The 21185-nt window shown below is 38.6% G+C and overlaps 1 protein-coding gene across 6 annotated transcripts in view; it reads left to right on the top strand.

Moving 5' to 3' along the window:
- LOC110295159 (uncharacterized) overlaps positions 1-21185 on the top strand; it is an 89570-nt gene that overhangs the window by 358 nt on the left and 68027 nt on the right. For 3 of the 6 annotated variants that reach the window (XM_085837477.1, XM_085837476.1, XM_021163634.3), the window contains exons 2-5: positions 2317-3548; positions 14499-14623; positions 17633-17721; positions 18113-18189. In XM_085837477.1, coding sequence (XP_085693603.1) covers positions 2317-3548; positions 14499-14623; positions 17633-17721; positions 18113-18189 — 1523 coding nt within the window. Of the gene's footprint in view, positions 1-2314; positions 3549-14498; positions 14624-17632; positions 17722-18112; positions 18190-21185 lie in introns of those variants that run through there. The other 3 variants (XM_085837480.1, XM_085837478.1, XM_085837479.1) reach the window with 3 other exon arrangements.

The raw sequence follows: 21185 nt of genomic DNA, 5'->3' as shown, positions 1-21185 counted from the left end.
TCGCCTCACTGCGAGCGTGGAAGCCCCTAGAGAAGCCTGTCAGCCTTCGGGGCCTCCCGGGATTCTTAGAAGGGACCTTGACGTTTTCCTTAGGGACAGAGAAGCCGGAGCGCCCCTGGCCTGGCAGCCGGCCCCGGATCAGGAGGCCTTGGGGCCCCGGCAGGTAGGGCGCTGGCGACGTCGGTCCACCCTGCTGCACTTGCTCGGTGGCTCTTGACGTTAGATTGAGGACATGGGAGCATGTGGCCGAGGTGGAGGCTCTTTCCGGGAACCTGGCTTTTCACCCTAGTTGGAGCTTCCTTCGTCTCTGCTAATGGCCTGTCGCCTTTCTTCTCGTTTGTAGGGTTTGGGTTTTGATTCCAAGAGCAGGCCAGATGTGACCAAAAGAGCGCTTTTGGTTTCTTAACACCCCCCCTCCCCAAATGACAAGAGAAGCGAAGTTGTGATATTTTAAAAAGACATAGTGTCTCTCAACCAGGCTGCTCAGCAACCCATTTGTGTAGCCAGCCCATACTGGACTGGAAATCTATTGATAGCATTACAGGTTTGAGCTACCACCTCAAGAGTAATTTTAATTACATTTATTGACAGGGTCTTGGGTAATACAGACTGACCTTGAACTTACTGTGTAGTCCAGGCTGGTCTTGAACTCCTTTCAACACCTGCCAAATGCTAGTGTTAGAGTCATAGACCACCCTGCCTAAAAAGTGTATTTTTCAAGTTAGAGAAGCTACTAGAAAAGATGAATGATTTGATTTTTAAAGTTTCCTGATTATTTTTCCTAAGCATAATTTGTATCCTCATCACTAAAACTCAAACTTTTTTTTTCAAATTATTACATTCAATTGGGAAACTGCTTTTATACTACTTAAAAGGAAAAGACCCCACAAAGACTGCGTTTTTAGTTAACCTGGTATTTGGATGCTAAAGAGAGATAATTGTTTGGAAATTAAAGTGTATACTACAAAAGACATGATGATTTTAAACAGGAAGGTATTCGTGGTACAGTGTGGCAACTTAAATGTCAACTCTGTATCTGTACATACATATATTAATACACACAGTGTGGATTCAAGTTTCCAAATTTAGGTTTGGTTTTTGTTTTTTTTTTTGTTTGTTTGTTTTTTTGTAAAGATTTATTGATTATATGTAAGTACACTGTAGCTGTCTTCAGACACTCCAGAAGAGGGAGTCAGATCTCGTTATGGATGGTTGTGAGCCACCATGTGGTTGCTGGGATTTGAACTCCGGACCTTCGGAAGAGCAGTCGGGTGCTCTTACCCACTGAGCCATCTCACCAGCCCCTGGTTTTTGTTTTTGTGGGTTTTTTTTCTTTTTCGAGACAGGGGAGACAGGGTTTCTCTGTATAGTCCTGGCTGTCCTGGAATTCACTCTGTAGACCAGGCTGGCCTCGAACTCAGAAATCCTCCTGCCTATGCCTCCCAAGTGCTGGGATTAAAGGCGTGTGCCACCACTGCCCGGCTCAAATTTAGGTTCTTAAACTCAAGAGTGGATTGTTTAAAGATAGGACTGGTAGCACAGGCTTGTAATCTCAGCAACTCAGAAGGATGGAAAATCCAGGGAATTACTGTATTGTACAGAGTGAATTCAAGGCCACCCTTGTCAACTTCGTGAGACATTCTCACAACATGAAAAAAAGACATAGGATATAACTCTGTAGTGAAGTGCTTGTTTAGCTTGCATGAGATCATAAGTTCATTTTCTGTACCTCAAAAAAAATGAGGTGCACATATTTTTAGATGATACTAACTTCAGACTCCTCCCATAAATTATTATGACAGTACTTAAAATAGTGATTATAAATTACAGGCTGCTGACTGTAGTTGGGAAGGTCTTACTTTTTTTTGTTTTTTGTTTTTTTTTGTTTGTTTGTTTGTTTTTTCGAGACAGGGTTTCTCTGTATATCCCTGGCTGTCCTGGAACTTAATCTGTAGACCATGCTGGCCTCGAACTCAGAAATCTGCCTGCCTCTGCCTCCTGAGTGCTGGAATTAAAGGCGTGCGCCACCACGCCCGGCAGGTCTTACTATTAAATGCTTGCGTCAAAAATATTTTCTAAAGCCAGGCAGTGGTGGCACATGCCTTTAATCCCAGTACTCGGGAGGCAGAGGCAGGTGGATTTCTGAATTCGAGGCCAGCCTGGTCTACAGAGTGAGTTCCAGGACAGAAACCCTGTCTTGAAAAACAAAACAAAGCAAAAATTCCTCTCAATTTTTCCTAAAATTCCTCTCAGGAAAACACGTGTGTTTATATTCTTTAACAGTGTGTCCTAATAATCGTATGCTTTACTCCTCAGATGCCTTATAGTGAGGTTGAAGCTAAGTTTTTGGGGCCTGGAAAAGAACTAACAAGAGAACCATGCCTTAAAAAATTGAAATCAGCTGCAGATGATGGTGTTTCCCCCCTTCGAGGTGGTCCTGATATTCACAGAATCCAAGAAAAACCCAGAAATAATAGGGTCACGGTGGCCACCATTAACTTCAGAAGACGTGTTTGTCCTCAGGAAGACAAAACCAGTACAGATGTGTTAAAGCCATTGCACAAGGAGATGCCTAGTGATAAACTGGGTAGTAGTGAATCCATCGGTTCCCCAGCTTTGCAGGATGGAAAGCCTTCACCACTGGCCAGGGATGATGAAATCTATAGCACAAGTAAAGCATTCATTGGCCCCATTTACAAACCTCCTGAGAAAAAGAAATGCCGTGAAAGGAAGAGTGAGACAGATACTTTCAGTAGTATAGATAGCAAAAGAAGACAAGAAAAACAGAAATCTAACTCCAAAAAATTGGAGATGGACACAGAATTATCCCAGTTTTACAAAGAAATTGAAGAGCTGGAAAATGAAAACGAAGCTTCCCAAGGTAGTTGTACGGAACCAGAACCTTCCAAAGAACCAATTATTTCTTATGACTGGGCCTGTAATACTCTAAAGTCTGAGGAGGAAAACAAAGATCTCGGTGGTGTTCTTCAGTCACATCGTGGTTATCAAGAGTACTTGGAGGATGAACCAGACTATCCCTGTGATGAGCAGTTGATGCCTGCATTTTGTGAAACTTCATTTCCTTCCTTCAGGCCTGAATGGCAGTCCATGCATCCTTTTGTCATACCCCATGATCCTCTTCCCAGTTTTAATTATTTTAATTTTCAAAGATTTGGTGCCCCACTACATCCATTACCAGATGTTTTCCATGGGCGAGATGACTCTCAGATGCAGAATGGGTGTTACATAGACAGTTATCAGGATGACTGGAGCTGCTTGACGTTTGATCAGAACGATGAATATGCAAACTATGATGTGACTAGCAATAATGTTCATCCCTTTAGAAATGGCTACAATGTACAAGATGAAAGTGTGAATAATGGTTTCTGTGAAATCCGAGAGTGCTGGCAAGATCCTTCCATGGACAAGCATAATGAAACAGACAGGTTTGTGAGCCAGTGGTTTCAAGAGGAGAAATTAAATAAATTGCAGAAATTGCTTATTCTTTTGCGAGGCCTCCCCGGTTCTGGAAAAACAACATTGTCTCGGTAAGTAAAAGACCTGAGTGAATACTTGATAATGGATTTATTGCTTAAAAATACATGAGTTATCAGTGATAAATAAATACTTGTATATCTAGTAAATCCTTTATATGCTATATTTGAGAGTGACATCTGACTGGAAATACTAAGATGTACAAGAATGGGAAAGGGAGAATTTGTGTATATTTAGTTTCTCTTAAGGGCTTTACAACTAAGCTATAGTTAAAGCAGCAACAGAAGCAATGCTGCTTAGCCTTTATAACTTCAAAGAAGGTAGGCTCTGCACTAGAAAATCTGGGCTCTGGTACTTCTTCACTGTATGCTATTGAGCGTGTTTTGCTGTCTTTAATAGGGGAATAAGAGATATTTATTTTCTTAGAATTTGAAAAAAATTAGATAATCAAAGGAAAGGAATATTGAGTGTATTAAGCATTATGCCATGTTCATACCTGGTAGGGAGAATTTATATGTGTGTGTGTGTGTGTGTGTGTGTACATACATATTTTTCCTTTTTTTTTTTTTTTTTTTTGGGGGGTTTTTTGTTTGTTTTTCGAGACAGGGTTTTTCCATGTTGCCCTGGCTGTCCTGGAACTCACTCTGTAGACCGGGCTGGCCTCGAACCCAGAAATCCGCCTGCCTCTGCCTCCCAAGTGCTGGGATTAAAGGCATGTGCCACCATTGCCTGAATGACATACATAGATATTTTCATTCTGTGTATAGGTGTTTTGTTTCCATTGCATCTGTGCACTACTTTCTGGAGACCAAAAAAAAAAAAAATAGCATCAGATCTCCTGGAACTGGAGTTACAAACAGTTGTGAGCCACCATGTGAATTCTGGGAGTTGAACCCTGGTCCTTAGAAAAAGTATCCAGTGTTCTTAACCACTGGGCCATCTCTCCAGCCCTGTGAGATTGAATTACTATAGTTTTAAAAATTTAAACATGTTGGATTAAGCACTCTGAATTAGAGGAGTTAGAACTGGTAATGTTTTTATTTTATTTTCTTTTTCTTTTTTTTTTTTTTTTTTCTTTTTTGGTTTTTTGAGACAGGGTTTCTCTGTATAGCCCTGGCTGTCCTGGAACTCACTTTGTAGCCCAGGCTGGCCTCGAACTCAGAAATCCGCCTGCCTGTGCTTCCCAAATGCTGGGATTAAAGGCGTGCGCCACCACGCCCGGTTTGGTAACGTTTTTATTATGTTACAAAGTTTTTCATTCAGATTTCTAGTTTATAATTTAAAGATAGTACAGCACAATTTGTGTAACTGTGGAAAATAACTCGACTATAAATTCCTTGCAGTTATATAGGATGTATGCTAAGCCAGGTTTTAAAAAAATGCTATCATTGGGTAAAAAATGTCTAAAGAACTTATATTTACTTGTAATATGGTCTAAAGAAATAAAATTCCTTTGGGTCAGTGGTTCTCTACCTTTCTAATGCTACAACCCTTTAATATAGTTCCTCATGTTAAGACTGACAACCATAAAATTTTCATTAAAACTTTGATTACTTGGTCATAACTAATTTTGTCACTGTTATGAATTGTAATGTAAATATCTGGGTTTTCCAGTGGTCTTAGGTGACCCCTGTGAAAGGATCATCCAACCCCTAAAGGAGTTGGGACCCACAGGTTGAGAGCTGCTGCTTTAGACACAAAAACAGATATTCAGTTTATAATAGAGATTTTTGTTTTCGTTTTTTTGCTTTTGTTTTTCGAGACAGGGTTTCTCTGTGTAGCCTTGGCTGTTCTGGAACTCACTTTGTAGACCAGGCTGGCCTCGGAACTCAGAAATCCGCCTGCCTCTGCCTCCCGAGTGCTGGGATTAAAGGCTATAATAGAGATTTTCAAGCTAGATAATAAATTATTTAAATTTTCTTTGTATTTTGATTCATGTTATTTATGTGAAGATTTTGTAGAGAGTATGAAATTAAGACTCGAAAGAGTGAGGTTGTACAAAGAGAATGTTCTAGATTTAGACTGTCAGAAAATAGTTGAGGTTTGGAAATTGGATGAATTAATTCTACTAGTTAGAATTGAATATAGGAAAATTATAAGAAAGTTAGGACAACAGATTAGAGAATGTTGAAATTAAGCTCAGTAAAATTTTAAGAACATTTAAATTTAGTAAAGAGATTAGGTATCTATTATATTAGGTAGAGGTGTGTATATCTGCTTGGAGAAAAGAGGAACACTTAAGAGTGGAAAGATGAGCGGGGCAGTGGTAGTGGGCAGTGGTGGCGCACACCTTTAACCCTAGCACTTGGGAGGCAGAGGCAGGCGGATTTCTGAGTTTGAGGCCAGCCTGGACTACAGTGTGATTTCCAGGACAGCCAGGGCTACACAGAGAAACCCTGTCTTGAAAAACAAAAGGAAACAAAAAAAGAGTGGGAAAATGGATGCATAGTAACAAGTGCTTTTTGTATCACAATTTTCAATTTACAGAGTACTTTGACATGGAAAGTTTGGTGAGATGGGTTATGTTTACATTTTATAGGAGCAAAGCCTAGAGGAAATAGTTGAGGGTATCAGAAGCTACTATTGAAAACCACCCACCTGCCCCACCCCCCGAAAAGCAATGATAGTGGACTTTCCCCCATGTTTTTATTTTTTAAAGGCTTTAAATTTTTATTTATCCATCTATCTATTATATTTGTGTATGTATCAGTGGCCCTGCCTTCATTTTTAGTTGTCTACTACATATGCACTTCTATGTGTGGGTCTAACTTCAAAGAGATAGAGAACATTCTCTCTCTCTCTCACACACACAGTGTACACACACACACACACACACACAACCTCTTTAGATTGATATTGTTTAAGACCATGAACTCCAGGATAGCCAGAGCTATTTATTCACAGTAGGGCTAGGACATGCTGGACTACATAGTAAGTTCCAGGCTACCCAGACTACCTCAGGCTACCATACTAAGACACACTGTCTTAAAACAGATTCCTTGCTGATTTTTTTTTTTTTTTTTTTTTTTTTTTGTGGCGGTAGTGGTGGTGGTAGGGTGGTAGGGTAGTTGGTTGGTTAGGTTTAGGTTCATTTTGAGACATGGTCTCTCTATGTTAGCCCTGGCTGTCCTCAAACTCACTATGTAGACTAAACTGGTTCAAAGTCTACCTGTCTCTGCATCCTGAGAGCTGAGATTAAAGGTGTATGCCACCACATCTGGCTTGACCCCTTCATGTTTAAATCACTAAACCTTGGATTGTTTGGCACTGAATGTAAAACCTCTTCTGGTAAGAAATACTTTCATAGGCATTAGCTTTTTTACAAAGTCTGAAGAAAAGAATTGTTAGATAAGAGCACAGGTGATTTGGAAAATTAGTTTCAGTATGATAGACCATTCGTAGTTTAGTCCTTATTTCACCATTTAGCACTGTTCGTTCCTACTGGTGATACAGTGGCTTATTTAAAGGTGTTTTAAATGCCTTCTGCTTGTTTCTTCATTTTGAGACAGTGTCTGAGTATGGTGGCCTGAGGTAGTCTGAACTTACTGTGTAGTCCAGTATGTTCTGGAACACACTGAATAAGTAGCTTTGGCTGTCCCGGAACTCATGCCCTATGATGCTCTAACTTCCCAACTGTTGGCATTGCAGACATAACTCTGTAACTTTTGGGGGGTTTTATTTATCTTTATAGCCTTAGTAATTTCCAAGTTCATATAGCTTTTACTATACCTTTCTATTTTGTGTTCATTGTCACCCACACAAGACAGTATTATCTCTTCATTCATTGGTGGTTGATTTAAGCCATTTTGGTTATAAGAGGGCAAGGGTTACTTGTTTTGGAACTCTGCCACCTGCTTGTTAAAATTATTATTGCTTGATTTGAGTTGTGCTTGGGGATAAACTACTATCATTATTATTGATTACTACCATTATTACTTGATTTTGAAGGGGAGCGGTGCTTAGGTATAGAACCTGAGCCTTGTGCTCACTGTGCAAGCATTCTTCCACTGAGCTTTATTCGGAACCCTTGGTTTTTTGAGATAGGGTCTTCCAAGAAATCTCAGGCTAGCTTGAAATTTGCCATGTAATAGAGACTGGTCTCAAACTTAGGAACCTCTTTAATACTGACTGGGATTACAGGCATAAATCACTACACTCGGTTTGTTACTAGCTTTAATTAAAGTATTAGACTGAATTCTAACACAGAGGGTGGCTTTCAGTACTTAGGACTAAGCAAGGGAGAAATATTTGTAGATGTGATAAAGTGAAGGTTGCCCTCCTAACACTTGGACAGGTTCATTTAAGGTTCAGGATTCAAGGATATTTGAATAGAATTTTGTTACTATTATAGTTGTCCTGAGGTAAACAAAGTGCTCTGACCCAGTATTTGAACATGAACCCATTTAAGAACCAAGCCTTGTTGTTGTTCATGCAAGGGGAAAAGGATAGTTTAAAATACTTTATCTAATTTAATTTCTTTTACTCTGTTTTTCACTTGTGAGTGTATTTTCAGAAACAAGCTGTCAGTTTCATCAGCAAAATATATGGTGTTTATCAAAGATAACAGGTTGTTGAAACACTTGTAGCAGCTTGTACATTTGTACATTTGGAGAACAGTTCAGGCTTAGCTAGCAAGAAATGTGATTTCTCTGATTACACAACTGCCTAGGGTATAGCTTACTTAACCAAATGGTCTCATCTGTGCTAAAGTTTTTTGGTTTTTTTTTTTTTTTTTTTTTTTTTTGGTTTTTTGAGACAGTATTTCTCTGTATAGCCCTGGCTGGCCTGGAACTGACTCTGTAGACCAGGCTGGTCTCAGAAAACCATCTGCCTCTGCCTCCCAAGTGCTGGGATTAAAGGCGTGCGCCACAACTGCCCAGCTTGTGCTAAAGTATTTTAAGGTAAATTATAACAATTATGTTGAATATAATATTTTACATTTTATTTTATTTATTTATTTATTTTTGGTTTTTCGAGACAGGGTTTCTCTGTATAGCGCTGGCTGTCCTGGAACTCACTTTGTAGACCAGGCTGGCCTCGAACTCAGAAATCCGCCTGCCTCTGCCTCCCGAGTGCTGGGATTAAAGGCGGGTGCCACCACGCCCGGCTATTTTATATTTTAAATCTGTGCAGTATTGTAAGCAGAAAGCCAAGCTTCACAACAACAGCAGTAATTTGTTCAGACCCTCAGAGGAGGTAAATAATAATTATAGAAATTAGGATATACAATGGTTTAGTAAAATTATCTCATAGCATATCCCTTGTAAACACTAGAACTAGAATTTTGCACTTCTAGAGATAACTCCAAAACTTGCCTAAAATTATACTGTTTCCAACATGGTAAGCGCCCAAGACATTTTTGCTGATTACTTCATTCATTCATTCATTCATTCATTCAAGATCTCAGTGTGTAGACAAGGTGTACTAAAACTTGTGAATTTCCTGCTAGTACTGGCATATCTAGCTTTTGTTGAAGATTCTGAGGCAAGAGACTATACAGTTGTCCCTTGGTATTTGGTTGCAGGATCCTGTATTAAACTCTTTTGATACTTAGGTCCCTTAAATAAAAGGGCATCACATTTACATATGCCTTATACATACATGTGTGCTTAAATAATCTGTGGATTCCTTTTTTTCTTTTTTTTTTTAATTTTATTTTATTTTTTTTTTTTTTAAAGATTTATTTATTTATTTTATGTAAGTACACTGTAGCTGTCTTCAGACGCTCCAGAAGAGGGAGCCAGATCTCGTTATGGATGGTTGTGAGCCACCATGTGGTTGCTGGGATTTGAACTCTGGACTTTCGGAAGAGCAGTCGGGTGCTCTTACCCACTGAGCCATCTCACCAGCCCCCTTTTTTTTTAAAATTAAAGATTTCTTTATTATATGTAAGTACACCATAGCTGACTTCAGACACACCAGAAGAGGGCATCAGATCCCGTTACACATGGTTGTGAGCCACCATGTGGTTGCTGGGAATTGAACTCAGGACCTCTGGAAGAGCAGTCAGTGCTCTTAACCACTAAGCCATCTCTCCAGCAACTGTGGCTTCCTTAAAATGCCCAGTACAATGTAAATGCTGTTAGTTACTGGTATTTTAGAGCTGTTGGAGAAATAGTCAGTAATGGTAATATGATATATTTAACAGATTTATTAAAAGAAAAAGATTTAAAATTCTACCTTCTGTCTTATGACATTCAAAAAAATAACTTCTAGATAGATAAAGGACCAAAGTAAAAAAATTGAGAAGAATATTATGGATGGAAAAAATATAGTAATCTGGGCTAGCAAGATGGCTCAATGGGGTAAAGGTACCTGCTGTCAACCTAATGACCAGAATTTAATCCCTGGAACCCACATGCTATGTGCCTCTCCTCCCTCAACTGACCCCCCCCCCAAAAAAAAAAACCCACACAAAATAAATGTTGCTAAAGAGTAAAGAGTTGCTAAAAATACCTGATAATTTGCAATCCATGATATAAAAAGATGAAAGAACTTTAGAAAACAACTTTTAATTTAAACTATTCACCATGGTAAATGCTGTGCATGTTACTCTGAGGTTAAATATTTGCGATGAGGTGCTTATCCTGTGTCGGCCCCATGTAATCATCAAGCTTCTCAATTTGAACGTGGCAGGCAGGAAGGTCTCAGACAGACAGAGCAGAAGTCAGAGCCGAGACTCGGTACTGACAGCAAGGCCCCACAAACCAAGACACTGTCTAACCTGTAGGAACTAGAAAAGACATGACAGCTTTCTCCAATGCTTGGAGAAAGAAGACAGGCCTGGCCACTTCTTAGCAGTGAAACTGCAAGATTAATTATGGTTGTTTTCGGATCATTTGTTACAATAGCCATAGGAATTTTTAAAAAGCATTGTCTGAAAGTGATTTTTTTTCCTTTTTTTACCCCCCTACCTTCCTTTGGTGTTGAACTCAATAGGATATACCTGTCTCTGCTCTTATAGTTCTTTATACTTATCTGAGAAATGTTAAGTAGATAGATACCCTTAAGCACCTGGGTAAAGTACTCCTGTACCAGGGTCTCAGCCTGTGCCAGGTTCAGTTTCAGTGGTTCTCAACCTGTGGGGTGCAACTCCCACAGGGTCACAGATCAGATATTTACATTATGATTTATAACAGTAGCAAAATTACAGTATGAAGTCATTAGTAACAATAATTTTATGTTTGTTTTTTAAGATTTATTTATTTTATTTATATGAGTACACTGTTGCTGTCTTCATACATACCAGAAGAGGGCATAGGATCGATCCCATTACAGATGGTTGTTCCTAGCACCATGTGGTTGCTAGGAATTGAACTCAGGACCTCTGGAAGAACAATCAGTTCTCTTAACCTCTGAGCCATCTCTCCAGCTCAGGTTGGGGGTTCTAAGGTTAAGAACCACTGGCTTGATTGTTTTGGTTGTTTAGGATAGTAGCCTTGTCTGGCCTAGAACTCTAGAACTTACTATGTAGGTCTCTTGACTGGCTTGGAAGTTAGTGATTCATTCACCTTAGAAGCTAGTGACCAAATCCATTTAGAAACCTTCAGGAGAAGAGATTGTACAAGAATAATTGAAGGCCATTGGTTTGGGAGAGAGAAAACCTTACCTGCTGCTACATATTAAACTCTAATGGTTTAACTTTAAAAAGCTTTTTTTTTAAAGATTTGTTTATTTTATATATGTGAGTACACTGTAGCTGTCCTCAGACACCAGAAGAGGGCATCGAATCCCATTACAGTTGGTTGTGAGCCACCGTGTGCTTGCTGGGAATTGAACTCAGGACATCTGGAAGAGCAGTCAGTGTTCTTAACCACTGAGCCATCTCTCCAGCCCTGATGGTTTAACTTTTAAATTATTTTCCGTGCTGGAGTTGTTTAATACCACACTATCAGTGTTTTGAGAATTGAATGATATTGACTACATATATGTAAGACATAAAGATAACTCTTGACACAGTGTGACTCAAGTGGCCACTGATAGTGTTTAATTAGTCCAGAATATTAACATTCTGAGAATCTATTTAGAATACCTGACTAGAGATAATTCTAAGAATTTTGAAAATACTGATGCTGTTATTTTCAGTTCACATGCTTAGTATGGTAACCCATTTCCCAAAATTCATGAGTACTAATTGAATTTCCTGAATTGAATCTTCATAACCTAATACGGTTGTTGAGTTTGAAAAGGATCCATGTACACTTCGTGCTGTCTGGGAAGAAAATGTCTCATCAGGCTCAACTTTTGCTCATTATTTGTTTATTTAAGAAGGTCTTCATGGAGATTTTGTTCATGTTCTTCTGTTATACTACTAGTTAGATGATGAAAATGGACTATTGTTTTCCTATTCTTTTAACTTGGAAAACTTAAACCATTTCTTAAGCACAGTGGTATTATTAGCACCTTAAAAACCATCTGCTAATAGGTTATAGAACCAATAAAAGCATGAATCTAGGAATGACAATCTAGATTCTGGTAGTATTGAATATAATTAGTTATGTGGTTAGTTAAAATCAAAATATATTTTTGAATGAGCTCTGGTTTAAAATGCTATTATTATGACATTTTAATTTTTAACAAATTTTTCAGATCTTTAAAATTTTTACATGTTACCAAAAAAAAAAAGAGCCGGGCGTGGTGGCGCACGCCTTTAATCCCAGCACTCGGGAGGCAGAGGCAGGCGGATTTCTGAGTTCGAGGCCAGCCTGGTCTACAAAGTGAGTGCCAGGACAGCCAGGGCTACACAGAGAAACCCTGTCTCAAAAACCAAAAAAAAAAAAAAAAAAATTTTACATGTTAAGTGTTTTGCCTGCATGTACATGCCTGGTGTTCTTAGCGGTCAGAAAGAAACATTGGATCCCCTGAAACTAAAGTTATACATGACTGTCAGCTGACATATGAGTGCTAGGAATCAAACCCGAAACTTCTGAAAGAGGAGTCGGTGCTCTTAACCACTGAGCCTTCTCTCTAGCCCATTTTACAAACAAACCAATGTCATTGTAGCATTTTATATGAAATTGTCACCCCTGTCCACACCCCAACTGGTTTCCTTTCTTCCTTAGATAGTCTTATCTGAAAAGGAAAAAAAAAAATCGGACTCCCATTTCTCCCAAAGAAGTACACACATAACCCAAACCTTCACTTCCATTTAGTTTGATTAATGTAATTTGCTATAAAATAATGTAATACATTATTATCCTGTAACTAGAAATATAAGTTTGTCTATTTTGAGACATTTGTTTATTTTTAAGATTTATTTATTATGCATAAGTACACTGTAGTTGAATTCAGACACACCAGAAGAGGGCGTCATATCTCATTACAGGTGGTTGTGAGCCACCATGTAGTTGCTGGGATTTGAACTCAGGACCTTCAGAAGAGCAGTTAGTGCTCTTACCTGCTGAGCCACCTCGCCAGCCCAAGGGGTTTATTTTTATTGCAAGATTTTACTAGCTGAGGAGAGGAGCATTTGTCATGTTACTATTGATGTCCTCCCTACTACCTTATGCTAGGAAGTACTCTTGACTTATCCCAGGACTAGCTTGTTTTATGCTCAAGCTCCTTCACATTATCACATTTCCTGGTTAATTGCTTAGTAGTTGAGAGGGAATAGTGAAACTGTGAAATACTTTTTGTTGGAGCCAAATCCTTGGCTTTCTGTGTTTTCCCTTCCTCAGGACACTCCCAATCTCAATGATTATGGAGATCCTCTTGATATTCAGAGTTCTTGTTGCTTTAGATTTTTTTTTTCTTATCATCATTCCTTAAGCAATAAAGTGTATATGGCTATTTACATTGTTTTAGATACTCTAAACAATCCAAAAATGATTTAAAGCATATGGAAGATGTGTATAGTTGGTATGCAGCTATCACACAATTGTATGCACAAGGCTTAAGCATCAGCAGATTTTGGTATCTGAAGGGTCTCCCTTGCTGACATCAGGGAACAATTACAATTTCAAGTGCAACACTCTTTCCATTGAGTTTACATAGTGTAAATTACTTGTATGGGCCAAGGTAAGTATAATGGGTTTGACTTTCTTTTGCTGTTTGTGGGATAATACTGTGATTGAATAACTACGAACCGATGGTTTGAGATTCTGGATTCTTTTCAAATTCTATTGTTTGTCTTTCTGTTCACATTTCCCTACTTACTAATTATTACTTTAAGATGCTATCATTTTTTTGTTTTTATTTCAAAGCAGAGCTTACTTATTACTTGTTGATCTGAGAAAAATTTATTTAGTGTTCAGTGATTAATTTCATGCAGCAATCTCTAAAGTTTAAACGTTTGTTATACTTTAGAGAATCATAGTTTCTTTTCAGTCTTATACCTTGGGCTCTTTATTACTCTCAACGTGTAAGCCCTGTATGTTTGTGCTTAATGGAAATGAGTTTGAAAGCTGTCTTTGGTCAAATACATTTTTCCCAGATGGATGACTTCCTTAATTTTACTTGGTTTTTTGGTTACTTGTACCAGAGCAAGACATTTTTAGGTTCTTTTTTTTTTTTTTTTAAGATTTATTTATTTATTTATATGTAAGTACACTGTAGCTGTCTTCAGACACTCCAGAAGAGGGAGTCAGATCTCGTTACAGATGGTTGTGAGCCACCATGTGGTTGCTGGGATTTGAATTCCGGACCTTCAGAAGAGCAGTCGGGTGCTCTTAACCACTGAGCCATCTCACCAGCCCCATGTTTAGGTTCTTAATACCAATTCACAGAAAGCTAAAGCAGGCATAGTTGTTAACCGGTGTTATTTGGAAAGCAGTACACAGTGTTATAAAGTCAAAATACCAATGCTGGTTTTCAGTTTTCGTGTCTGTAGTTAGATAGAGTAAAGTATGAAGTGATATTTAAAATCTGAACAATCTAAAAGGATGGGTTCCTCTGCTGTTCTGCCAGAGTGCCTTAAGGAGTCAGCGCCCAGATTCCATTGCTAATTTGTTTGTCCTGAGGTTCCTTTGTCTGGTTATAGATCTTATGATTTCTTTTGTTAACAGAATTCTGCTTGGTCAGAGTCGTGATGGCATCGTGTTCAGCACTGATGACTATTTTCATCATCAAGATGGGTACAGGTACAATGTTAATCAACTTGGTGATGCCCATGACTGGAACCAGAACAGAGGTTTGTTTTGGGCCAAGGCTCCTGGGATGGAGTATTTAATTACAGGTCATACCTAGGTTTTATTTTTGACTTTGGCTGACTGACTTTGACAAACTGTCCTAATCTCTTCTTATGTAAGACATGGTCAAGATTGTAAGAATCAATGAATTCAGATAAATGGGATGAGCTGTAAATAGTTTACCAATATAAACTGATAAAATAGGGGTAGGGACATTTCAGTGGGCCTCTGGTACACCTTATGAATAATTCAAAGAACTCTGGTACCTTTGTTTTGTAGTATGAAAGTTATTTCTACCCTGAATAATACTAATGTCTTGAATCTTAATTAAAAATACCTGTTTTAGTCTTACTATACAGGTTGATACTAAAAGAACCCTATCTAATGCTTCATTTTAGAAGACATGGTCAGTTTCCTTACACCATGCATATTGTCTCAATCCTGACAGTCCATTTGTATCAGGTGAGGGATCTCTTTCCCCACTTTAAAAATATTACAGACTCCTTAGGGTTCAGACCTCGAGATTCTGCTTTAGTTTGATTTAGAATGAGACCTAAAAGCTGTGGAATTTCAATTTTTTTTAAATTAAAATTTTTTGTTTTGTTTTTGTTTCTGTGTTGCTCTGGATGTCCTGGAACTTGCTCTATAGACCAGGCTGGCCTAGAACCTAGAGATCCACCTACTATTGCCTACTGAGCACTGGGATCAAAGGTGTGCATCACCTCTGCCCAGCAGCTGTGGGCCTTTAAAATTGTTTTCATTTTAAAATTTTTATGTGTATAGGTATTGTATCTGGATGTAGATATCTGGTACTGGAGTTAAAGAGTTTTTGAGCCAACAGAGGTATACCACAATAGAGTTGTGGGTGCAGGGAATTGAACCTGTATCCTCTGGAGAGGCAGCCAGTACTCTTAACATCTGAGCCATCTGCCTTGCTCTAAGTTGTTGTTTGTTTGTTTGTTTGTTTTTAATTTTCTAAATGATTATAATGTGTATTAGATCTAGAACTATCTAAAAAACATGTACTATAAGTAAAAACCTACATTTACGCTGACAAGATGGCTGAGCAAGTAAGGTGATAAAGCAGTCTTTAGAATATGCCCGCCCTAAACTCCTTTAGGTACCTCCTTTTTGCTAAGACCCAATAACACAGCAAGAAGCAACTTAAGGAAGAAGGGTTTATTTTGGCCCACAGTATCTCAGAAAGGGATAAATGGCCCGGAAGGCATATGCATCTGATCACAGGGTGTCTACAGTCAGGAAGTACAGGACATAGTGCAGGAGTTGGACTATTTAATACCTCAGAAGCTTACTTCTAATGACCCATATCCTCCAGCCATGCCCTACCTCTTAAAGGCACTTTGACTTTTCAGAACAGTGTTGCTGCCACGGGATTGATTGTTCAAGCAGGTGAGCCCTCCTCCACTATAAACCGCTGCAGCCAATCCTTTGACATTGCAGCACAGCCCTGTCCTCTACAGCGGTCAGTCTTGAGAACTGTGCAGGCTAGTTATAAATTTTTATTTTATTTTATTTTATTTTTGCAAAAAGTAAGCCTCATGGTGTTTCAGATGATTTTACAATTTTGTATTGAGCCACAAATCATGGCGATACTGAACCACATGTGGTCCATGAAGTACAGGTTGGACATGCCTTGTTACATTATGTTGAATTTAGTGGTCTGGTTCCTGCATATCAAGAAAATTTCCATCTTTGCGTTCAACTTTTATAATTTTTCTGAAGTTAAGTTTTTATCTGCTATCCCTGAAGTATGCATACACTGCTGCCATTAACAAATCACTGTGAGAGTGCTTCTCTCGTAGTCAGGAGATGGCGTTGGTACAGGTAGTAGTTTACGTTCTCCTCATCACTTGAGAACCATGATTCTAAGGAATCCACAAACATCTGATCAACTTTATTTATTGAGATACTTGATAGGTGAAATTTTACTTACAGATAATATCTTTCTTTTACATTTCTTTTTTTTTTTTTTAAGATTTATTTATTTATTATATGTGAGTACACTGTAGCTGTCTTCAGACACTCCAGAAGAGGGCGCCAGATCTCATTACAGATGGTTGTTAGCCACCATGTGGTTGCTGGGATTTGAACTCTGGACCTTTGGAGGAGCAGTCGGGTGCTCTTACCCACTGAGCCATCTCACCAGCCCCTCTTTTACATTTCAATTGCATCACTTAAAAATTCTTTTTTGCTGGGCGTGGTGGAGCACGCCTTTAATCCCAGCACTTGGGAGGCAGAGGCAGGCGGATTTCTGAGTTCAAGGCCAGCCTGGTCTACAAAGTGAGTTCCAGGATAGCCAGGGCTACACAGAGAAACCCAAACCCTGCCTCAAAAAAAACCAAAAAAAAAAAAAATATTTTTTCAATTTTATTTATTTATTATGTGTATGTTTGTGTATGTGTGTGTGAGGGCAGGTACACATGTGCCCAGCCTGTGTGAAGATCAAAGAACACTTTTCAGGAGTGATTTTCTCTTTCCATCATGTTTTGAGGTAGGGTTCCTCTTGTTTCTGTTGCTGTGCTCTGTAGTCCAGGCTAGCTGGACAGTAAAGTTGTCTCTGCCTAGTGTTCTGGGACTGTTTTCTGTCTAAGCCATCTCTCTCACATAATTTTTACTTTACAGAAATGCCTACCACTCTTACCTATAAAAGATCATACTTATCACTGCTTTTCAGTGTTTGTTCATTTGTAGTATTTTTCTATGTGAATAAATTTTTGGTTCTTGTATCTTTATTATCTATATTTCCTGTTAATGAGATTAGGTCTAAACTGAAAGCTTCATTAGCTGTTAAGTGAACAAAATGATCCAAGATAGTTTTTGTGGTTTGTTGGGTTGTTTGTTAAAGCCAACATCCAATCCAAAGAATATACCTGGAATGTCTTGTATTTCATGGCACTAATTGAAGAGGTGCTGCAGTTTTTGTTTTAAATGCAAAGATGTATTGTTTCTTTCTACCAAATATTCAAGTTTTACTTATGTTTTTATTTCAGCAAAACAAGCTATTGACCAAGGGAGATCTCCAGTTATAATAGACAACACTAATACACAAGCCTGGGAAATGAAACCGTATGTGGAAATGGTAAATAATAGACATACAAGTTTTTATTTATTCTTAACAGATTTACATAGTCTAAAAATTAGGTTAGTCTTTGATTTTTATCATGGAAACATTTTACTTTCCCTTGCTTTCTAAATAGATTTGTTGGGTTTTTTTTTTTTTAGTCTCTTACAAATAGAGAATGGTGTTTATGATGATTGAATGTGTTCACCTCCTTAGTGACTCCTGGACTTGAAGATAGTAATTGGAATTGGTCCAGTTACGTAGCCTTAACATTTTTCTAAGCCATGTTTACCAAGAAGCATTTTTCTTGGTTGAGCAGCCTTCCTGTTGTCAGATGAAACTTGAATCTATTTATCTTCTTTTCCTTAAGACTGTTTTCCGGGTTTTGTCTTCTCCCTCCCCTGTGTAGGCCATAGGAAAAGGATACAGAGTAGAGTTTCATGAACCGGAAACTTGGTGGAAGTTTGATCCTGAAGAATTAGAAAAGTAAGAGCCTCATTTTTATTGAATCCTTATCTTGTTTCTTTGATTTGTCTTTGCATGATTAGTTTCTCTCTGGCCTTGCTTGTCACCTTTGTTAGTTGGAACCAGGGACAAGCTTTTGAAGAGATTTGCCGTGTCAGAATTTATCAATTATCTTTTACTAAATGGGCTTGGTTCTTTTTCTTAATATGAACTCTTTTATATAAGATTACGTGACATTAGGGCTTTGCCTTCATCCCTTCACCATCATGACCCCTTGTGGGTCCCACCATCACCTTTGTACCTTGTGTTTTCATCTTGCTCTGACTTTTCCATCTTTCCATACTTCTATCCCAAGAGCCTTGGCCTCACAGTGTTTGGGAATTCAGTTTGTTTTTTGTTTTTGTTTTTTGTTCTTCTAGAGTGGTGGTGTGGTGTATTTACCTTCTTTTTTTTTTTAACCTAGAGTTGGGGGCAATATGTCATTTCAGACATCTAAACATTTCTGCTGCAAATTATGACCAGTTGTGTTAAGTAAGAGTCTGTATGATCTAGTTTCTGTAAATAAGTTGTTTTCTGACCAAGAAAACTAAGGGTTTGTGTGTTTCTGGGCTGTTTAGAAGGTTTGTTTTTATGCTTGGCAAGCACACTTCAGCTCTTTGCAGATTTCAGAGTGAGAGACTTGGGAGAGGCTGTGGACTCGGGACTTGGAGCCTCGCTCTTGGTTGTGTTGCCAGTGCCTTCCTTTCATGCCACTGCTTGTCTCCTCACTCTTTCCTTTCCCTGCTTTGATTCCCTTCCTCTTTGGTACCAGTTTTATTGAGGTATAATTTATGTACTGTACAACTTACCCATTTAAAGTAAACAATTCAGTCATTTTTAGTGTATTCATAGAACTGAAGAAATGTCCTCTTTTTAAACTGCCCTTTTCACTCTTTATATTCCATTAGAGTTTGCCCCCATCCTGCTTCAAAACAGTCTTTTATTTTCTGCTGGTGTTGCTAGCACACAGTAAACACGAATTCTGCCACAAACTGCGTCTGAGCCTTCAGGCTGTTTTTCTGTGTGTGGGGCCCAACTATTTCTCCGTCTTTCACTCCTTTTACTCTCTGTGTGATTTGTGTCCTATATACTGATCTGATGATAATACCTGGCTGTTTGCATACCAAACTATATGTGTCACACTCATGAGGTAGAAGAGAGGGAATTTTAAAGATAGTTGAATCATGGCATACAAATGACTTGAGTGATTAAACCATCCTATAGTTATGGCTTCATTTATGTTTGAGAGACTGTTGTAATTGGGGTTTTTGATTGGTTCTTTGTTATGTTCTTTCTTTCTTTCTTTCTTTCTTTCTTTTCTTTCTTTCTTTCTTTCTTTCTTTCTTTCGATACAGGGTTTCTCTGTGTATCCCTGGCTGTCCTGGAACTCACTCTGTAGACCAGGTTGGCCTGGAACTCAGCAATCCACCTGCCTCTGCCCCCTGAGTGCTAGGGTTAAAGGCGTGTGCCACTATTGCCCTGCTGTTTTGGTTTTTTTTTTTTTTTTTGAAATGGGTTTTTACTCTTTAGCTCTAGCTGTCTTGGACCTCACTGTGTAGACCAGGGTGACCTCAAACTCACAAGAGAGCTGCCTACCCCAGCCTCTCAAGCACTAGGATTAAAGATGTGAGCCACTATGCCTAGCAAAATAGTTTCTTAATATAAGTTAGCAGCCACTTTATTTTAACTGATATGTAGGATAATTTGAATTTTTGGAAGAATTGGATAGAACCAAATAGCTGATTTTGGCTATGGTAGATTTAGTCATCTCTTACCAATTTTTTAAAATTTTATGTCAGTTGTTGTGTTTGGGACTGAACCCAGCGTTTCAAGCTTGCCAAGCTGCTTGTGTACCATTGATAAAGTCCCCTGCTCCTGTCTCTGCTGTTACTCTTAAACTTTTGATTGTAAAACATCAGATTAGGACCAGGTGTGGTGGCACACACCTTTAATCTCAGTGAGTTTGAGGCCTGCCTGGTCTACAAAGTGAGTTCCAGGACAGCCAAGGCTACCCAGAGAAACCCTGTCTCAAATAACAACAAAATTAGATTAGTAAAGCCGATGTGTTTGTGGCCTATTTCTAGGAAAAATTAGTAAAGCAAGAACAGTATGTAGAAAGCCTGTGCCTGTGTTATCTTAAAGTCAGAGCCATAGAATGAGAAAGTATGAGAGTAAATTAACTGTCCAGAGGCCCGGGTACTTAGATGACTTTTCTTGCCCAGAACTCACATAAAGTTACAGGAAGAGCGAGGCTTGGAACCCCATGCCTGTGGTCCTAACACTGGTGAGACTGAAGCTGGATGGGACATATCCTCAGCTGTCACCTCAGTATGGGAACACAACTATTCTCTCAGACATGTGGCACACTCCAGTATGGTTGTTGTGGTGGTGGCAGTGGTGTTTTGTGGGAAGACCTGATAATCTCTTACTGCTTACATTTTGTGGAAAGTTTACTTATAATTTTTTGCCATTTTCCAACTTACATGAACATGTGTGAATAAAATCATATATTATGTATTGTTTGTATCTAATTTTTCAATCAACATCATACTGTATTCCTAATAATAAGGTACTGGTAATATAAAAAATTTAAATGAAGTAGGAAAAGGTGGATATGGTGGCACACACCTTTAATTCCAGTGCTTGGCAGACAGAGACAAATGGATGCAGATCTCTGAGTCTACATAGTGAGTTCCAGGACAACCAGAGCTCCATACTGAGACCCTACCTCAAAAACAAAAACAAAACAAAAAAAAAACAACCCAATAATAATAATAGATCTGCCTCAAAAACCCAACAATAATAAATTAATTAACAAGATATAAAATTATCATAAATATAAGTAACTGATAAATTTTTTTTTTTTTTTTTTTGGTTTTTACGAGACAGGGTTTCTCTGTATAGCCCTGGCTGTCCTGGAGCTCACTTTGTAGACCAGGCTGGCCTCGAACTCAGAAATCCGCCTGCCTCTGCCTCCC

The sequence above is a fragment of the Mus caroli genome, unplaced genomic scaffold (genome assembly GCF_978045245.1).
Source record: "Mus caroli unplaced genomic scaffold, Mus_caroli_1 scaffold_4, whole genome shotgun sequence".
Classification (NCBI taxonomy): domain Eukaryota; kingdom Metazoa; phylum Chordata; class Mammalia; order Rodentia; family Muridae; genus Mus; species Mus caroli.
Note: the sequence above shows the minus strand (reverse complement) of the source record. Positions and strands in the feature narration are given on the sequence as shown.